At 37.7% G+C, this 16,595-nt stretch overlaps 1 protein-coding gene across 9 annotated transcripts in view; it reads right to left on the minus strand.

Annotated features, from left to right (window-relative positions):
* Positions 1 to 16,595, minus strand: part of NAV3 (neuron navigator 3) — a 511,162-nt gene that overhangs the window by 35,449 nt on the left and 459,118 nt on the right. For 7 of the 9 annotated variants that reach the window (XM_071423373.1, XM_071423374.1, XM_071423370.1 and 4 more), the window contains 6 exons: positions 16,055 to 16,096; positions 13,554 to 13,714; positions 11,541 to 11,729; positions 9,089 to 9,141; positions 4,459 to 4,482; positions 2,100 to 2,177 (listed from right to left, as the gene is read on the minus strand). In XM_071423373.1, coding sequence (XP_071279474.1) covers positions 2,100 to 2,177; positions 4,459 to 4,482; positions 9,089 to 9,141; positions 11,541 to 11,729; positions 13,554 to 13,714; positions 16,055 to 16,096 — 547 coding nt within the window. The remainder of the gene's footprint in view (positions 1 to 2,099; positions 2,178 to 4,458; positions 4,483 to 9,088; positions 9,142 to 11,540; positions 11,730 to 13,553; positions 13,715 to 16,054; positions 16,097 to 16,595) is intronic. The other 2 variants (XM_071423377.1, XM_071423371.1) reach the window with 1 other exon arrangement.

Raw genomic sequence — 16,595 nt, forward strand, 5'->3', positions numbered from 1 at the left:
TGAATTATCACCTGGAACAGGCACTGAGTACAAGCTCACCAAAGGCAAACAATTTAATTTAACTGATATGACACCTCGATTTAGAATAATGAAAAGGTTTGGTTTGGGAGGGACCTTTAATGATCATCTAGTCCAACTTCTGACTGGGGGCAGATACATCTTTCACTAAATCAGGGGCTTGCTGGAATCAAGACAACTCCTTTGGATAACACCAGGGCACTCAGAGTAGATATGGGCATGTCTGTGATTGTGCTGTGTCACATGTCCAGCCAGGAATCACCTTCCTGTGCTCCCCACTGCTGCTGCACCTCTGCATTTTTTGTGGAAAGAAAAGGGCCCTGCAGAGAACAACAGACTCACTAGCAAATACACCTACCCAAAGAATGCTATTTTAGCTCTTCTCTCCTCTCAGTTTGGGTTTTAGTTTGTTGCTCTCAGGATAGATGAATGAAGAACTGCCCAAACTGGTAAAGATGAAGGTCAGTGTCTAAAACCTGTGAATGAAGGAGCCCCAAACCCAATACAGATATGCTGGCTACTCTAGCTATACATTCTCAAATGAAAAAACCCAACCCAGAATCCAGATTTTGAATTTACAAACATTGCAATGTCCCACATCATCTGATTCACTAGGTCATTCCCAGTACTCAGAAGAGTATGGCAACCTACACTGCTACAGATGCACAAACACGGGTGCTCTGCAGCTATCTAAACAGAGAAGAAAGTGCTCAGCATAGCTTTTCCACATTTTCATGTGTAGAAGTCACACACAAACAAGCAGCTTTCACAGAGCTAGAGATTATTTTCTCACAACATGAAATAATTTCTTTGAAATCAGCACTTATTTATAAATCTAAATATCCAGGACACCTACACTTCAAAGAGAGATTGTTCAGTAACTTCTCCTGAAACCACATCAACCAGACAGGATTGTCGCTTGCATTCTGTATCTGGCATTATTTTCAGATAACACGTTCCCTAACTCTTATTACCAATATATGTTAATCTGAAGGAACACCAGGAAGCTCTGTGAAATAGCCCAGTTTTAATTAGTTATATATCAGCACTACTCTTGTAGCGTATAAATCCTATATACACTTGTAGATTGTGCTTCCCTTCACACCTGACTGCATTTTGCAGGGTTTGTCTTTGTGAAATTAAACACGCATGAATTCTATTAGAATATGCAAATCATGCCTTTCTTTGGTTGTGTCTCCTTACTTTTGGCCATTTGTTAAAATTGATTCTGAGAAAAGGATGAAACTTAACAGGGTAGGACTGTCACATTCAAACTGTGGAAACTTTCCATTTCCACTGCTGTTGCAGTGTGATGCCATTTCCTGTTTCAGCTCCCAGGTGTGGCAATACCTTCTCCCTTCCCCTCGCCCTCACCTCCTTGCTAAGTGCTGTCAGTCAATCTTAACATTCCAGCAAGGCCATTGTCTGGTTGGTGCAGTTCAAAAGATGCTTCTCAGCCCTGGGGTCGTTGGCCAGTCTAGGTGTCATTGTCCCCTGAGACTCCCCCGCTCCCACCTGGTTGGTGGCACACCTACCCCTTCCCCTCCCCCTTTCCCCAGGCTTAAAAAGAGACGCGCCCATGCAGTCGGGATTCTGTGGAGCTGTTACCAAAATTCAGAGCTCTGTGACCCTGGAATAAAACTCTGGATTAAACCCTCTGCAAATCTGTCTTCTTTTCCTCTTCACCTAGCCTGGAGCCTTTCCATCAGAGGTAAACTGAGTTTCTGCCATGCCTGGACTTGTTCCAAGTGCCTAACTGCAACTTCCAGCCAGCCAAAGGTGTCTCTGAGGTGAAACACCACAGCTGCCACCTTTGGTCCAGCAGCGAGGGTCAGACGAGCCCAGGCACGTTCCACCTGGTAATATTGGGATAATATTCCAATACACTGCCTACTTTCCATTTCCACAAGATTAGTTTTTCTTGAAGCTGGGACAATGTAGAAATTCAATTAAGTCATTAACTTGGAAAACAAAAACCCTAAATAAATAAATAGTAAATGTCTCCAAGACTATGTGTTGAGGAAGAGCAATTGGTAATGTATTCGTTGATACTACTTATCATCACAAGCAAAAATACTTACATTTGCTGAAAGTTGAGAAGTAAGGGTAGCAACTTTCTCCTGTGATGCAACCAACTCTCTCCGTAGTTTCTGAATTTGCTAAAGAAACAACAGACTGTTGTCAGTAATTCAGAAATGTTTTTGTTGTGGTTATTTTGTATGTTTTCTTGAGAGACAATCAATAGATTTACAATGTCTTAGCTTCAAATTTTAATCTCAGAACTGTCCAGAAATACAAATTATTAGAAGTTGTAGCCCAGTGTTGCTCCAACTGTTTTCTAGCACTCAACCGGTGTATGAGCCAGGATTTAAGTTAAGGGAGCGCACATGGGTAAATGCTTAATTACTTTGTATGTATTATCCTTTTTTGCAAGGGAAATGTCATAAGTTTTTATGAAATCCCACAAGTCCCAAACATATGCTTAGTGCAATCAAGAAGATGTAGCCTGAGGTTTTGAAACACGAGTGCATATGGGTGAGGTTCGCTGTGCCTGACTGTAGACATGATGCAACCAACATATGTTGAATGTCTACAGTAGACAAAGATAATGTGAAAAATGTACTCTCATGTTGCCTGGCACAAAGAAGGCTTTGATGTCTACCTCAGACACAAGATTTTTCTTTATGGATGTCTAAAATTAGGTGAGGTAAAGTAGTATTTTTTTCTCTAAAATATGCTTCCTACAGTCCCTGAAATTCAAACATGCAACCTCTTTAAATCTTATATAGTATTCAAAAACTTGCCAACTTAAAAAAAATAAATGTAGCTTTTAATGTGCTTGTTGACATGAAAATAAACTCAAGACCCTTTTATCCTTTAATGAAAAACAGAATCCTTATGAAAAACATGTTTCCATTTCAGCTGGTGTAGATACCTAACATGAAGCTTGCACATAATTTTAAGCCCATTTAACACTATTTGAGATCTTACAGGGACTTCTGGGCACTGTACTGAAATCAAGCACAGCATGGAGTTTCACTTTGAAGAGCCTCTCATATTCAGATGTAAATTATTTCAGACAAGAGAAATAAAATGGGTAAAACCAGCCTAGGAAAGGGAACATTTACAGTCACTAGTAAAGACCATTGCAGTACTTTAGTTTTATGACTCCCATGAAAACCAACTAGAAATACTGTACAAGCAACATGAACATGTTCCTGTACTTCTATAATGCAAAAAATAGCTCAGTCATTTACACTAGCTCAGTGCAACAGGGGCAGATTATCGAGCTGTTCTCCATCCTGGACTGACCCTTTTATTTTTCCAAGTTTTCTCTTTTGGTTTTAAATGAAATTATTTGACATTTCAGCTTAAGCTACACTTTCATCATGCTCTTGCAAATTCACAAAGGTAGGTTCATGAAGTACTGTCCAACATCTCTAAGAGCATCTCAAGCAGACCCAGATACTGAGAAAATATCATGTAGAAATACACAGGAAAGAAATGTTGTTTATTTTCTATATTCAGACCTACAGAAAAGGCAATAAAATGAGGAACTGGAATTTACACTACTGAGCTATAACATGCCTCTTTAGCTCTTTTGTTTTAACTTAAAGTGATGTGAGCTTAGATGAAATTATATTGAAATATACTGCAGCAAGGAGGGAAGGATATGTTTATTTGTTCAATGTCCTCAAAATATCTTTTTGTTGACTTTTTCTTTGATTAGAATAGTAAAAATAGGAGCAGCATAAACGCAGGAGTTGGAAGGCATGTAGCTCTGTGAAGTGGAAATGCACCCCTTGGTGCTGTATTTTATTGCAGCTACTCTTTGGTGCCCTTTTAATACAATCAGGACTTCATTTTGAGAAAGGCTGTAATTGTATCCAGCTGCTGACCCAGGCTTGTCACCCATTCTTATACATTGTGAGGAGAAAGAAGCTATTTTCCATGTCAAATTTGATTTATATCTGAAATCAATCTGCATTGCTCTGAAATCCATCAAAGTGGTCAGTTTCAGAAATTTAATATAATTCAAAATGTGAGGGAGAGAAGTTCAAAGCGATCATTTGAAGTATTTTTCCTCCTGAAAGGTAGCACCTTACCTTGAATCACACAATTCCTTAGATCCTGCACAGAGTGGTATTAAGTCTGAAATCAGACCTATCTCAACTCCTCCACTCAACGCCCAGTTCTTACTGACTCTTTTCATCTTTTCAGAATGACAGCCAGGAGACTTTCTTCAGGACAATGCTAAGAAAACACCTTCTACTTAACTAAAAGCTGCACCAGGTTTCCACCAGTATTTCTTAAAAGATGATGCAAAGACACAGGGTGTATTTTCCCCACCAACTACACAGTTTAGCCAAAGCAGGTAAACAATAAACTAAAAAATAATATAATCAATACAGAAGTATAAAAATGAAGAAAAGTTCTTACCTCTGAATGTGCCTTTTCTTCTGCCTGGAAGAAAACAAAGAAGAAATGGCTCAGAATCAGTGTGCAACATAATTGTGGTAATAGAACATAAAAGCCAGCCGCACTGAAGTGAAATGAATAGCTGCACGCATCCATTACATTAAAGGAAGGTATCCAGTAAAAACAATAAATGGAACTCTTTTCAGCTTGCTTGGCAAAGCTCCAGCTGAAACCCCAAAGAGTTTGCCAGCGTACTGACAAAATGAAATGGTGGAGAAAGGGAGAGCAGGACCAGAACTGCAGAAACTGCAGCTACATTTCTAAGAAAAAACAAAAATTTACTATGCTCTCACTGCATGGGCCTTAATCTGACACAAAATAACATTTATGCTGCAATGATTATTAGCGCTCCTGGATTTAAATTTGTTTTACTGCATACCAAGGCATGTTCCTAATATGATAATATGTAATCTCTGATTAGAGAAGTTGACAGAATACCAGTAAAACATACATTGGGAAAGGGGAGAGAAACTTGCATTTTAATGTAATTTCTTCTATACAGAGTACTGACCAAAATATTAAGGGCTATCAAGGCATGTTAAGGTTTTCAATTAAACTTGTTAATATTATTTAATAATTTAAGTATTTTCCATATTGCAATGTCTTGTGTCATATATTGAAACTTTTTACTCAGCAGCCTTTTTCAACAAGCTAAGAAACTAAACCACTGCAAGGTAAACCTTTGAAAGTCATTCAGTTTCTAAGCATTGGACCAGTCCTGTTAAGGAGACATTCAGTGGACAGATAAATCTTGCTTCAGTAGGATTCTAATGGAAAAGATTGGCATGACACAAGAAAGGAACCCTTTCATAACATAAAATAAGAATCAGTTAATGAACTGGAAATTAATCCACCCCATGGTCTGAAGTGGCCCACGTTCAGAGAAGCAGTCTACATTATCTGGAAGAGAACAGTAAGCAGTAGAAGGGAAATGTAGCTAAGCAATTATCTCTAAATAACATTAGAAACACTGAGAAAACCCAAGGTAAGGGCACTTCAAAAGTTCTCTCGCATAGGACTGTCTGTCTTACACTGTGTTATTACAAATCAGTATGGCTGAATTTGAGCCTGTATTGGGCATTAATTTTGTTGTCAGGATTTTAATGATTTATGACAGAAATGTTTTTTTTTTGCTTTACCTTGCATAAGGGGAGAAGACTTCTGGAAAATGCCTCTTTCCATACATGCTTATCTGTTAGCAGTCCCTAAACAGACTGTGATCCTATGATATTTACCTTGGCAACACTTAGAAATGCTTTTGGCTGAAACTACTTTAATACCTGACACATCGCTATGTGAGGATAATTTAGTATAATGATTTTTTCCTCATCACTGATGTGACACTAACTTTCTGATCAATATTTACAAAAAGAAGATCTGCCTACAGAAAAAAATTATATTCTATTCCCATTATTGTTACATGAAATATGTAGTGCATGGAGGGTCACAAAGGGATTGAGGTGACGATGGCCTCATAATTTCTTCTGTGACAACAAAAGCAAAAAATTAGGGTTGGTGACTTTTTCCTAGAACTGCCATGTGGGGACATGGTCCTTGGAGCACCAAACCTGCTGATGAAGGCACTGCTACATGTCCTTACCAGACAACTCCCTCAATGCACAAGGAAGTGTTGCCTCTCCCCAAGTTCAGAGAGGTGGCTCTCACAAGTCAGATTTTGTGGGCAGTGAAGGAAGTAAATGAATGAGAAAGACCAGGATTTTGGACCAGCTTAAAAAAATAGAATCTGACAATCAAATGCATCTCAGTAGTTTTTACTTAAGTTTATGCTCACACCATTGTAACCCAGGACTCAGCCATTGTTCCAATAGGCTCTAAAAGGAAGAAAATTCTTTTTCTTACTCTACTTCTGCATTATATGCATGCATCCCATCCTTGCAAGGATTATTTTTCTTTCTTTGAAGTCTTAGAACATTAAGGTACAAATGACATGTCCTTATAGAACTCCTCTGAGCACAGCCTAGCACAATCAATGAGGCCTAGGGAGTCAAAGTGTAGCTAATGCTGAGAGCCAGAGTAGGAAATTGGCAATTAACTAAATATGGGAAAAATTAAGTGTTTCACCTACTGAGCAGGGGGAGATTGAAAATGGAGACAACCTATCATAATTTTTTCAATTACTCACAGGGCTAAATGAATTCACTGCCAAAACTGAATCAGTTTACTATGTCTGCTCACATGGTATATTTTTCTCTGAAACAAAATGGAGGTCGCTGTACATGCATATCGCTACAAGTTCCATTTTCAATCTATGCAAGTTAAGTCCTGAAAACCCAAATGCAAGTCAAGAAGAGAGCCAATATATACAGAAAAGAGTAGTGAATGCAGAACTTCTGTGTCACTGGACTTATTCACTGGTAGAAAATAATGAAATGTCTCTTCTGAATCTCATATTCTAATTCCCAAAGAAACAATCTTCAGAGAATAACTTGAAGATTTTCAACTATCCTCTGGTAATTATACATGAAGGTCTTGATCTTCATTTAGTACTTTGATTGAATTTCTCCAGTGATTAGGTCACAGAAAACACTGGAACTAAGGCTTAAGACAATGCTTGAGAAATCTAATAAATACATTTAATTGAGATAACTCTGTGAAGATATCCCATTGCTCTCTTCACTCAGCTGATGTGATACTGAGTGTTAAACTTTTCAGGTTCCTAATCCACTTGTGCATCATCTTTTGATTTATTGCTGAAAAGTTTAAACCATTTTCAAAGAGGGCTCAAGCAGAAGAAATTCAGATCAGAAATCTTCGCTAAAAGTCAATCCTAGTAATTATTTATGCCAAATTTATTTCTGGCCCTTTTCAGATTTTTCTGCAGCTTCCATTAGTTTGCCTACATAATCCATTACTTAAGGAGTGGGGCTCAGCTGCAATGTGAATTCACAGTCAGAAGATATTTATAGTATGAACCTGGGTAAACAGTTTAAAGTTTATTTTGCAGGGAAAATACCACTCTTTAATATCATGGGGTTTAGTTAATATTTCCAAGATACTCTGTTGAAATATAAAAGGTTATATAAATAGTAAGTATTAGTAAATTCTTGCTACATTACACAACATCAGAACACAGATATTTCAGAGTTACTCACTTACTGGGTGCTGAAAGCATCCTGTGTCACTTTACAGCTTGATTTTTTTCATCTATCAGTTTCATAACATTCTTCTAAAATTTGACATCAAAGCTTGAATTATAATTTTTGAAACACCTTCCCATGCAAACTAATATTAGTGTCTCACAGACAAGGAAATAGTTCTAAAGATTTTTTCAACCACTAAAACATAAGTGAGAAGCTTAACTCTGACTGTAAGTCATGCCTCACATGTAGCCAGCCTGTATATACATTCTACATCTCCCACCTTCACCTCCCCTCTCCTGCTTCCAAATAATTCAGGACTGGTCTGGACTGGAATGACTTGCAACTTGCAGTTTAAGGCCTGGAAAAACCTAAGGCATATGTACTTGGTGTTTTAGATATGCCCTTGAAAGAACCTTTTTATGATTTAACAGAGCTAGGAGAGGCACCATTGTGCATGGATACAACATACTTCCCAAGCTAATGTGAGTTTAGCATTGAGACAGAGCTACCATGTGCTACAAATCATCAAACTGCAGGAGCTTGGTATTCCTAGGCAAGAACTGGCTCTGGGTAGAGGAGTCCATCTCTGGAATGTCAGCTGACACCACTCAAGAGCTGGACACATGGAGAGGACACACGGTATTGATGAATGCATGGGATGAAAGCAGGTAAGTGGGTTGTTGTTCTGTGAAAAGGGGTTCCTGCAGCATCTAGTTGTAGTTTGTGAGGAGGTTGCAAAGCAACTGCTTTGTATCAGCAAGGTAATGACCAAACATGTTCAACTGCTCCCTATGGATGATTTCTTGTTAGTAGAACAACCAAAGCAAAAAATGATGCAAAATATATTAAAAAATCCCCCATAAGGTTAAAAAAAAAATCAAACAAACAAACCAAAAAATAAAACAGAGGGAAAAAAAAAATCAATCCCAGAACAACTTCTGGAGATAGAAACAGACTATTATTCAATCTAATTAATCTAAGTAATGAAGATTAACGTTTTAGAAAGTTATTTTCTTCTCTTTGTAAATAACACTTAAAGGCTGCCACTTGCAAGTAAAATCAGTAGACACTTAAACTCCAAATTACATCTCCCTTAACCTAAGACAATCTTGTGGTTTTCAAGAAGTTTACCTCAAACAAGGCCAGGAGAGAAATAATTTTCTAAATTATGCAGTAGCTGAAGGTAAGCAAAATGATTCAAAATGGTCAACTACAATAGCATAAAGACCCCCATAAGAGAGACACTCTTAGACTTTCACCTTTTTTTTTAGCTTTCAAAATGTATACTGAATGATTTTAAACATTAATAAACAATTCACATAAAAAGGTGAAAACAATGTTTTCTAAAATAGTATGCTGTAGTACAAAGCTGAAAACAAACATTCCTACTTTATTGCAGTAAAATTCTAATTCTCCTAGATCTCAAAGTACTGAAATTTTCACAAACCATGATCAAGAACAGAACTTTTTTCTAAAATATTGATACTCACCGTAGAGTAGAGAGAGGATGTGCTGGAGACAAGTGATAATGAGGACCCATGTACTTTAAGAAAAGGAAAATAACATGAAATATTGCTGAAAGCATAAAACTTCCCCCATGTAGCTCAATAAGTAAACAAATTTTTAAAATGAGAACCAATTTTCCACAAAGAGCAATTATGAGCTATCAGTATAGAATAGCTATTGACAGATTTCCCTGCAATTGTTATAGAATGAATTGTCCTATATAGAAAAAACATTTTCCTGTATAAGGGACAGGTGAGTGAGCCAATAACATTTTGTGTTATTCTCAGCAAACCAAGCATCACTTTTGTTGCTTTGACAAGAAATCACTTGATAAATGAACTCTTCAGAGAAACCAGAAATCAAGCTGTTTATACACCTGTCCTAAGCTGAGCAAATTATTTTAGTAAGAGATATGCTTTGGAAAACAGTTCACATTCCGTGGGGTGAGCTCCCAAGCTTTCCTCAGAAAGGTTGACCCGTGTAGTTGTGGTCCATGGGAAGGGGTAACTGTGAGGAGTAGTGACATATTTCCCTTAATCCTCAGTGGAGTCAGCCTCAAGAGCATTGAGTGAATGCTGTAGGGCTGCACTTTAGGAAATGGAGTTCCTGGTTTACCTGGAAATGGCAAACTGTAAAAAAAATTGCCCCTTGTGCTTCTGATGACTCTCCTGAGGAAGGCTATACCCACAGACAACTTTGAATAAGATAATTTATTTCATTACCTTTTTTATTTTTGTTTTACAAGATGGGTTTTTTTAGAATATTTATCATTTGCCAGGGTTTGATAAAAAAAAGTATTTTGCTTTAATAGCTACCTGTCTGCAAAAAACAGACACTACAAGAATACTTGGATTAGCCAAATGGACTTTAAATCTAGTTTTCTATTTACAGAAATGTGGAACACTGACCACTGAAATGGAGTGGCTTCCAAAGTATGTTTGATTTTCAGTCTCTGGTTTAAATGTCTGAGCTAAACTGCCATTCTGCACCATGCATTACCTCACTTGTTTCACTTTAACCTTCCTCAGAGCTCCTATCTTAAAATATATCTGACCTTCTAACAGCATCATTTCATGTTAATCTCTAATGATCATAAACTGCTGAAAACTGTTTCTTGCTGCTGCATTGACTGTCATTTACTCAGGTTGATCACAGTTATCCACTCCAGCTGGATATGAAACAGAACTAATGAAAAAGCTTTCATCAAACCCACTGGTGGCCCATTACTGAAATTCTACATTTAACACCTCTTTTTCTAGGCATTAATTGCTTTGTTTTCTCTATTACTCTTCCAGTGTTGCCTTTGATAATTGTGTTCCTCAGCAAAGGGTCTGTAGTCAGCTTCTGTCCTTGAATTATGTGATATTCTTCCGTGCAGTCAGCCATCCTCTCTGTGCTGACAACTCACAGCTTGAGTTGTCCTGCACCCTGCTGCTAGTATTACATACCCAGATGTCTGCCTGATATATCATCTAAAATACAGTAAAAGGAATCAAAAAGTAGAAGCGTTATTTGTCTGTTGTTTTATGTAGGACTTTTTTTATTCCTTTTATCTTGTGACCTTTGAGGCTAAGGCAAGACTTTTTTAATTTGCCTATTATAAAGATAATTTACATTGTCATCGCTTAGCAGTAAGCAAGATGATTGTTACAGAATGAATTGCACAGGGTTTCAGTTGTCTTTTTTGTTTAATTAAAGCATTTAAGGACTTTGCACTCATGGGAATTCCGCAAATAATCAGATTTACCAGAAATGTTAGTTAGAAGAAAATGTTACAGTGCATTTAATTAGGAGTTGTCAGGTTCTCTCTGGATGAAAAAAGAGCGAAACCCAAAACCAAAAAAAAAAAAAAAAAAAATTCACCAAGTTCCAGATGTTGCAGATAGCATTAAAGAAAGCAGACAGTAATAATCTGCATAAAGTAGTGAGGTCAGTTCAAATTACAGAATTTCAATAAAGAAATTTGCATGGTGTTTGCTGCAGGAGACTGTAGGAAAGTGAGGAATATAAATGACTACAAAAGGAAGATGTTAAGTAGCACTGGTGTTTGGGGAAATAAAAGGAAGCACAGAAGTAGGACTAAGAAAGCAGAGAAACACAGTAGTCAAGGTACGTTCAGCCATTTCAGATTTAGAGGAAAAAGAATAATTTTCCAAGAATGGCTTCCTTTCCTCCAAAATTTCTGATAGGGGATTTGTATATGTATGAGATACATACAGCATTGCTTATTACTGGGTGAAAGTAACAGTGTGAAATCTTCCATGTTTCAGGATAAGAAAGGCTTGTGAGTCCAACTCAACAGGATGAATAAAAGCTTCACAAAATCATTTAAGTTTCTGTGGTGCAGGGTGCAGAAGAAATATTTTAAAATTTTACTATGTTTTGGACATCTATTTTGGGACGTGTTTGTCAATTTAAGTAGTTACTCAGTCTTACCTTCTTCCATGCTGTCCCTGAATGAACCTGAATGACTGATTGCTCGTGGTCTCTCTTCCAAGGACGTAGCACTGCCACACAGCTGGGAGTCATCGTAGAGATCAAAAGAGGTGTCCTGTGCAGGGATGCTGTTTGAACGCATCATGCTGGGTCCAGGAAGGTTAAACTGTGATAGGCTGGTTGGACTCACTGGAATAAAAAGCTTTATTATTGAAGCACATTTCCATTTGTGCTTCTGCACAAAATTTTAATGTAGGACTAGCACAGTTAGGTGGACTTCATGCTGTTGAGACAATGGAAGGCTTTTATTCCTACATTTAAAGCTTCAACAAAAAGGTGGAGCAGATGGCCTCAAAAGAGCTGGGTGACATTAATCCTGTAAAGCACATGGTAATGCTAACACTGGTGTCTGAACACCCTTTGGCAGCCCATAGAAAATCAATGGGGGAGATTCAAAAGTTAACAAGGAATAAGAGGTCATAAGTACTTTTATAAGCAGCTCTTCTAATGAATCAGTATCTGTATTTCATAGTTATATACCTTTATTACTGACTGCTGTTAAGGCCAAAGTTTATTTGCATATATAAGATACTTATCCTTTGATTTACAGGAGCACGCCTACCACTATATTAGGTTAAATATTTGTGCAAAGGCCTCAGTTAAATCTCATCCTAATAAAGAGGTGTAGTCAGACACGGTTGAAATCAAGAACAGTGTTGATGAACCTACTTTAAGCTTTCACAAAGCTCTTTTGCCAGTAGGAAGGAAAGCCTAGCTATGGTTCCCCTGGACCACACAACCTCAATGCCGAGGAGAAAAAGCTAACTGTCTAGCCAAATTCAGCCTCAGTATTTGGACTTTTAGTTTAGATCATCCAAGATGTGTCCTAAGTTATAAACTACCAGAACAGCTGTGTTGTAAGAGCAAATTATTCCACAGGGCTATGAAAACTGAAATAAAGCAAAGGACAATGAAAAAATAACTTTTAAACCCCATGATCTTATTTCTCTCTATTGTGAGTACACAAGAACTATGAACAGAAAGAAAATGCCATGATTGTAAACAGAAAATAATATAGTGAAAAAACACTGCCTATAACTGTGACATGGAAAAAACTGTCTAAAACTACAGGAGGAAAATTCAAAGCAGTGGCTTGTTTAACGAGGATCCAATTTCATTTTTAAAAGTAGCTTAGCTCAACTTCTTTTCCTGTATGTAGTAAAGACTAACATGTGTATGTCTGATCAAATTTCTTTTGAGTGATCGTAACCTACAGATGCCATAAGTTGTGACAGAGAGATAGAAGTCTTAATTCTTCAAAGGATGTTAGTAATTCCTTACTAGGGGCCTAAATCATAAAAAGCTCATTGCGAACCTAAGTATGTGACAAATTCAGTGGAGAGAAGTGGGTTTTATTCAGAATTAAAGAAAGAAATAATACTATAAAAAAATAAACTTGTGTTGGATTAATTTGAAACAATATTCAGAAGAACCAAATCTAAAATTTGGTTCGTAAACAAATAAAACTGCAATGTCATCCCAAAATACTATATTACATTCAAGGTTAGGTTTGGATTGGCCCAGTGCAGTTATAGCCAGGTCCAGCTACTGAAACACATTGAAAAGGTCTATCTCAAAGCAAACCTCTGTAGGAAAAATGCAATGTTTAGTTTCTGACATTCCCTGGAATCATTGAAAAGAATCCTACTGACTATGAAATCTAAAAGATGAATAGCTTTGAACTAGAAGCTAATTTCCACTCTCCCTCAAAATTTATCTCCTTGGTCAAGTCATAAAGAATCTATCCTTTTTTTCCTCTCTGCAAAATAGGTGGTACCTTGACCCACTTCATTAGCCACACTATGAGTTTCCCCTCATTAGTGAGGTACAATAATATGGTGATGACGATGTTAAAAATAAACTACCTAGTCTGGCAGACTAAGAAATATGTACAGCTGAATTTTATGGTTCCATTAAAGAGAGGGAGAAACAGTGAAGGGAAACAGCATTTACCCAGGTTGGAAAAGTGATATTTTCCAGTTGCAGATGAAGACATAGCTGAAGGAGAGACAAGCGGGGACTGACTGCCAGTGTCCTGCAGGCCTCCGGTTGAATGGGAGCGCAGCCATTCCTTGCCTTCCTCCTGACTTGTCTGCCGGGATGATGGTGTGTATCTGAAAAACCACAGCTGGCATGCTCAAGACAATGACAAGGTGATGCCTTAGAAAGAAACAGCTGTCACATAAATACCCTTCACCAGTTAGACAGAACAAATCCCTAGGAAAACATCAAGTCCAGTCAAGTGATTATGACCAGAGATTTTAACTAGATACAGTTTACCATTGGGTTACACTGAAAACATACAGGACTTGAACCCCCCCTTACTCTTCATCCCCCTCCCCAAAACAGCCTTCCCTTCTTTTGAAGAGACAGGATGATAAACCATAGCAGACAGACAACTGAGCTGACAGAAAAGGACATCAAAGCTATAGGAAGTGTACAGGTTGATGCAAAAGCTTGGAAGCCGTATGGTTAGGATGTGGATAGGCAGAATAGAAGCCAAGTAACGTTAGTAACCACTTACAAAATGACATCTGTCACACATCATGTGGGCAACTGATTAGACAACAGGAGTGAAACAGATCAACAACTCTGAAAGAGGAGTTTGCATTGGTAATGACAGCTACTCATGGTCATATGCACTAGATGCGCTGCTCTGAATGCTACCTGACATTGTGTCCTGCCCCAAACTGAGGGGAGGGAAAGGGACAGGAAAAATAAAAAATTAGCAGAAAGAAGTTCTCTGGAAGGAAGAAGTTTGGCAATCAAATAATTAATCAACTGCTTCCTATGGTAAACCAATAAAACAAGTGCAATGTGACATGTGGGCCAAGAGGGAGAACTGGTAACTCACTGGGTCCAGCCTTGGCTGAGCTGGAAGAAAGACAATTCTGGCAGTGATTAAACATTAAAATGTGCAGACAGTGTGGGTCTTAATCAAGAGATTTGTTTTCAGCAATGTCTGAAAATCAGAATGAAATGCTTCATTCAGACAAAATCCTGCTGAGAAATGAACACCTCCTTTGCTACTGTCATGAGCCATCAGTGTTCCCCAAAACAGCAGTGTAGAAAGGGCTTTTGATATTCTGGCTTCAGGCTTGTGAGGCACAAGTGTTTCTGCTTAGAGAGAAAATTAAAAGAACATGTAAGTTCTTGTGTTGTGCTTGGGGTGTTGTACAGTATTTTACAGCAGTAAACCATCTTGACCTTATTAAATATTAACTTCCTTTCTCCTTTCAAAAATACAACTATGATCTTTGCCTATAATTGTAGTAGAGCACAAAGTTACTGAGTGGTTATCAGATTGGAAAGATGGCAAAACAAGAAATCAGGATGTGAGTTTTGGACTGGCTGCTCTGCACATTAAATCAAACAGATTTTTTTTCCTGGGATAACTGATCTTTTTTTATATGCCTATAAGCATTATTCCCACTCCAATTCACTTTCAGCTTTCAGCCACCATTACAGGTGTACAGCCACAAACTTTGATCATTCCTTATTATCCTCACAGGGTCCTCATTATGCCTTTAATGTCTTCCACCTTTTCCATTCTCTCCAAATCCAAAGTGATTGTTCTGTGATGATAAAAATGTTGACTAAATTCTTATTAAGGAACAGCTAGTGCAGAACGTCAGAAGGTGCATTATAGTGACAACAGTTTAGCACTATCTTAAAATTTCACAAATATTTACTCATAACTCAGGAGATTTAATGGTGCAATCTCAGTTATTAGAAAGCCGCAGTGTCTGTGTGCATGCACATATATCCTTGCTTGCCAAATCTTCTTCCTGGATTGGGGAGATGGGCTTCCATGCCTCATGAGACTAACCAAGTTACCTAATAATCTGCTCTTTTCACCATGGAGGAGAGAAGAGGGTAGATAAATTCTGTGATGAAGACAGAATTTAGTGAAGTATTAGTAGCAAAGCTGGACTCTGTATTGCTGGATAAGGACCAAGAAAACTGTATGGAGCAGCAAACATTTTATACTTACATACCTTGGATAGTAAAATTAGTATTTTCTAGCCCTACCCTTCAGTAGCTCTCCAGTTTAAACTGCATGAGTGTTTGCATGAGTCCAAAGTCAGATCCACCTCTAAAATCTTGTTTTTCTCCATAATGTTTTCAATAATTAGACCTATTGAATTGCATAAATATATTGTTCTGTCTCTTTTAGCTCTCCAGGATTCAATGCCTTTTAAAGATTCATTCCATAAGGAAATTATCCCTAATAGTATTTACTTTCCATGGTATATCTTGAAAGAAGACTTATTCCTTAGGCAGACATGGAAAGAAAAAGTCCATTGTTAAAATTTACATTTTATGGTTTGAATTGAAATTCCAAGAGCTCTGTCGTAAACAGGATCAACAGAAGGAGATAGAAAAATAAAGGCAGCATAGAAGAGGTTACAGGAAAATAGAGAAGCAGCAGTCATGCTCAAAAATATATATACCTTAATCCCTTTTTGGGTAGTGTATTTCTGTCAAGCTGCATGCTGTTAAAACAAAAAAAAAATCCCTAAGGACATACAGCAAACAGGACTGTTCAGAATCACAAATTTTAAAGCTCTAGGTTTGTGTGAATAACAGAAGGTCATTTAACTTCTTTTAATATAACTTTCATGATGAATCCTTTACTCGTTGGAAGGAACAATAGGACATGGACTGCTGCACATTCATTTTTCATCTAGACATGCTCTGGGCTGGGTCAATAGTAATTTGGAGACTGTCCAAGTCAGAAAGAAGTGCTTCTTTACTATTTCTAACCTTTCTACAGCTTTTCTCTGCAATCTGTGTGAGAATCATATGGTCACAGTGTGAATCTTTATTTTTCACAGTTGCTTATGATAAGGCAATAGATTTCCAAAAGAAATGAAGGCTGTGGCACCTGCTAAGAGGCAGCATGGCCTTGCCAGAAGCCAAATGACAGCTCTGCATGTAGAAATATGTCCTAAAGATTCAGACACTTGGCTTTCTGTTGTTGAGGGGCTCACA

This window comes from Agelaius tricolor, unplaced genomic scaffold (assembly GCF_023055355.1).
Source record: "Agelaius tricolor isolate 1412-34295 unplaced genomic scaffold, bAgeTri1.0.p SCAF_3, whole genome shotgun sequence".
In the NCBI taxonomy this organism is placed as follows: Eukaryota; Metazoa; Chordata; class Aves; order Passeriformes; family Icteridae; genus Agelaius; species Agelaius tricolor.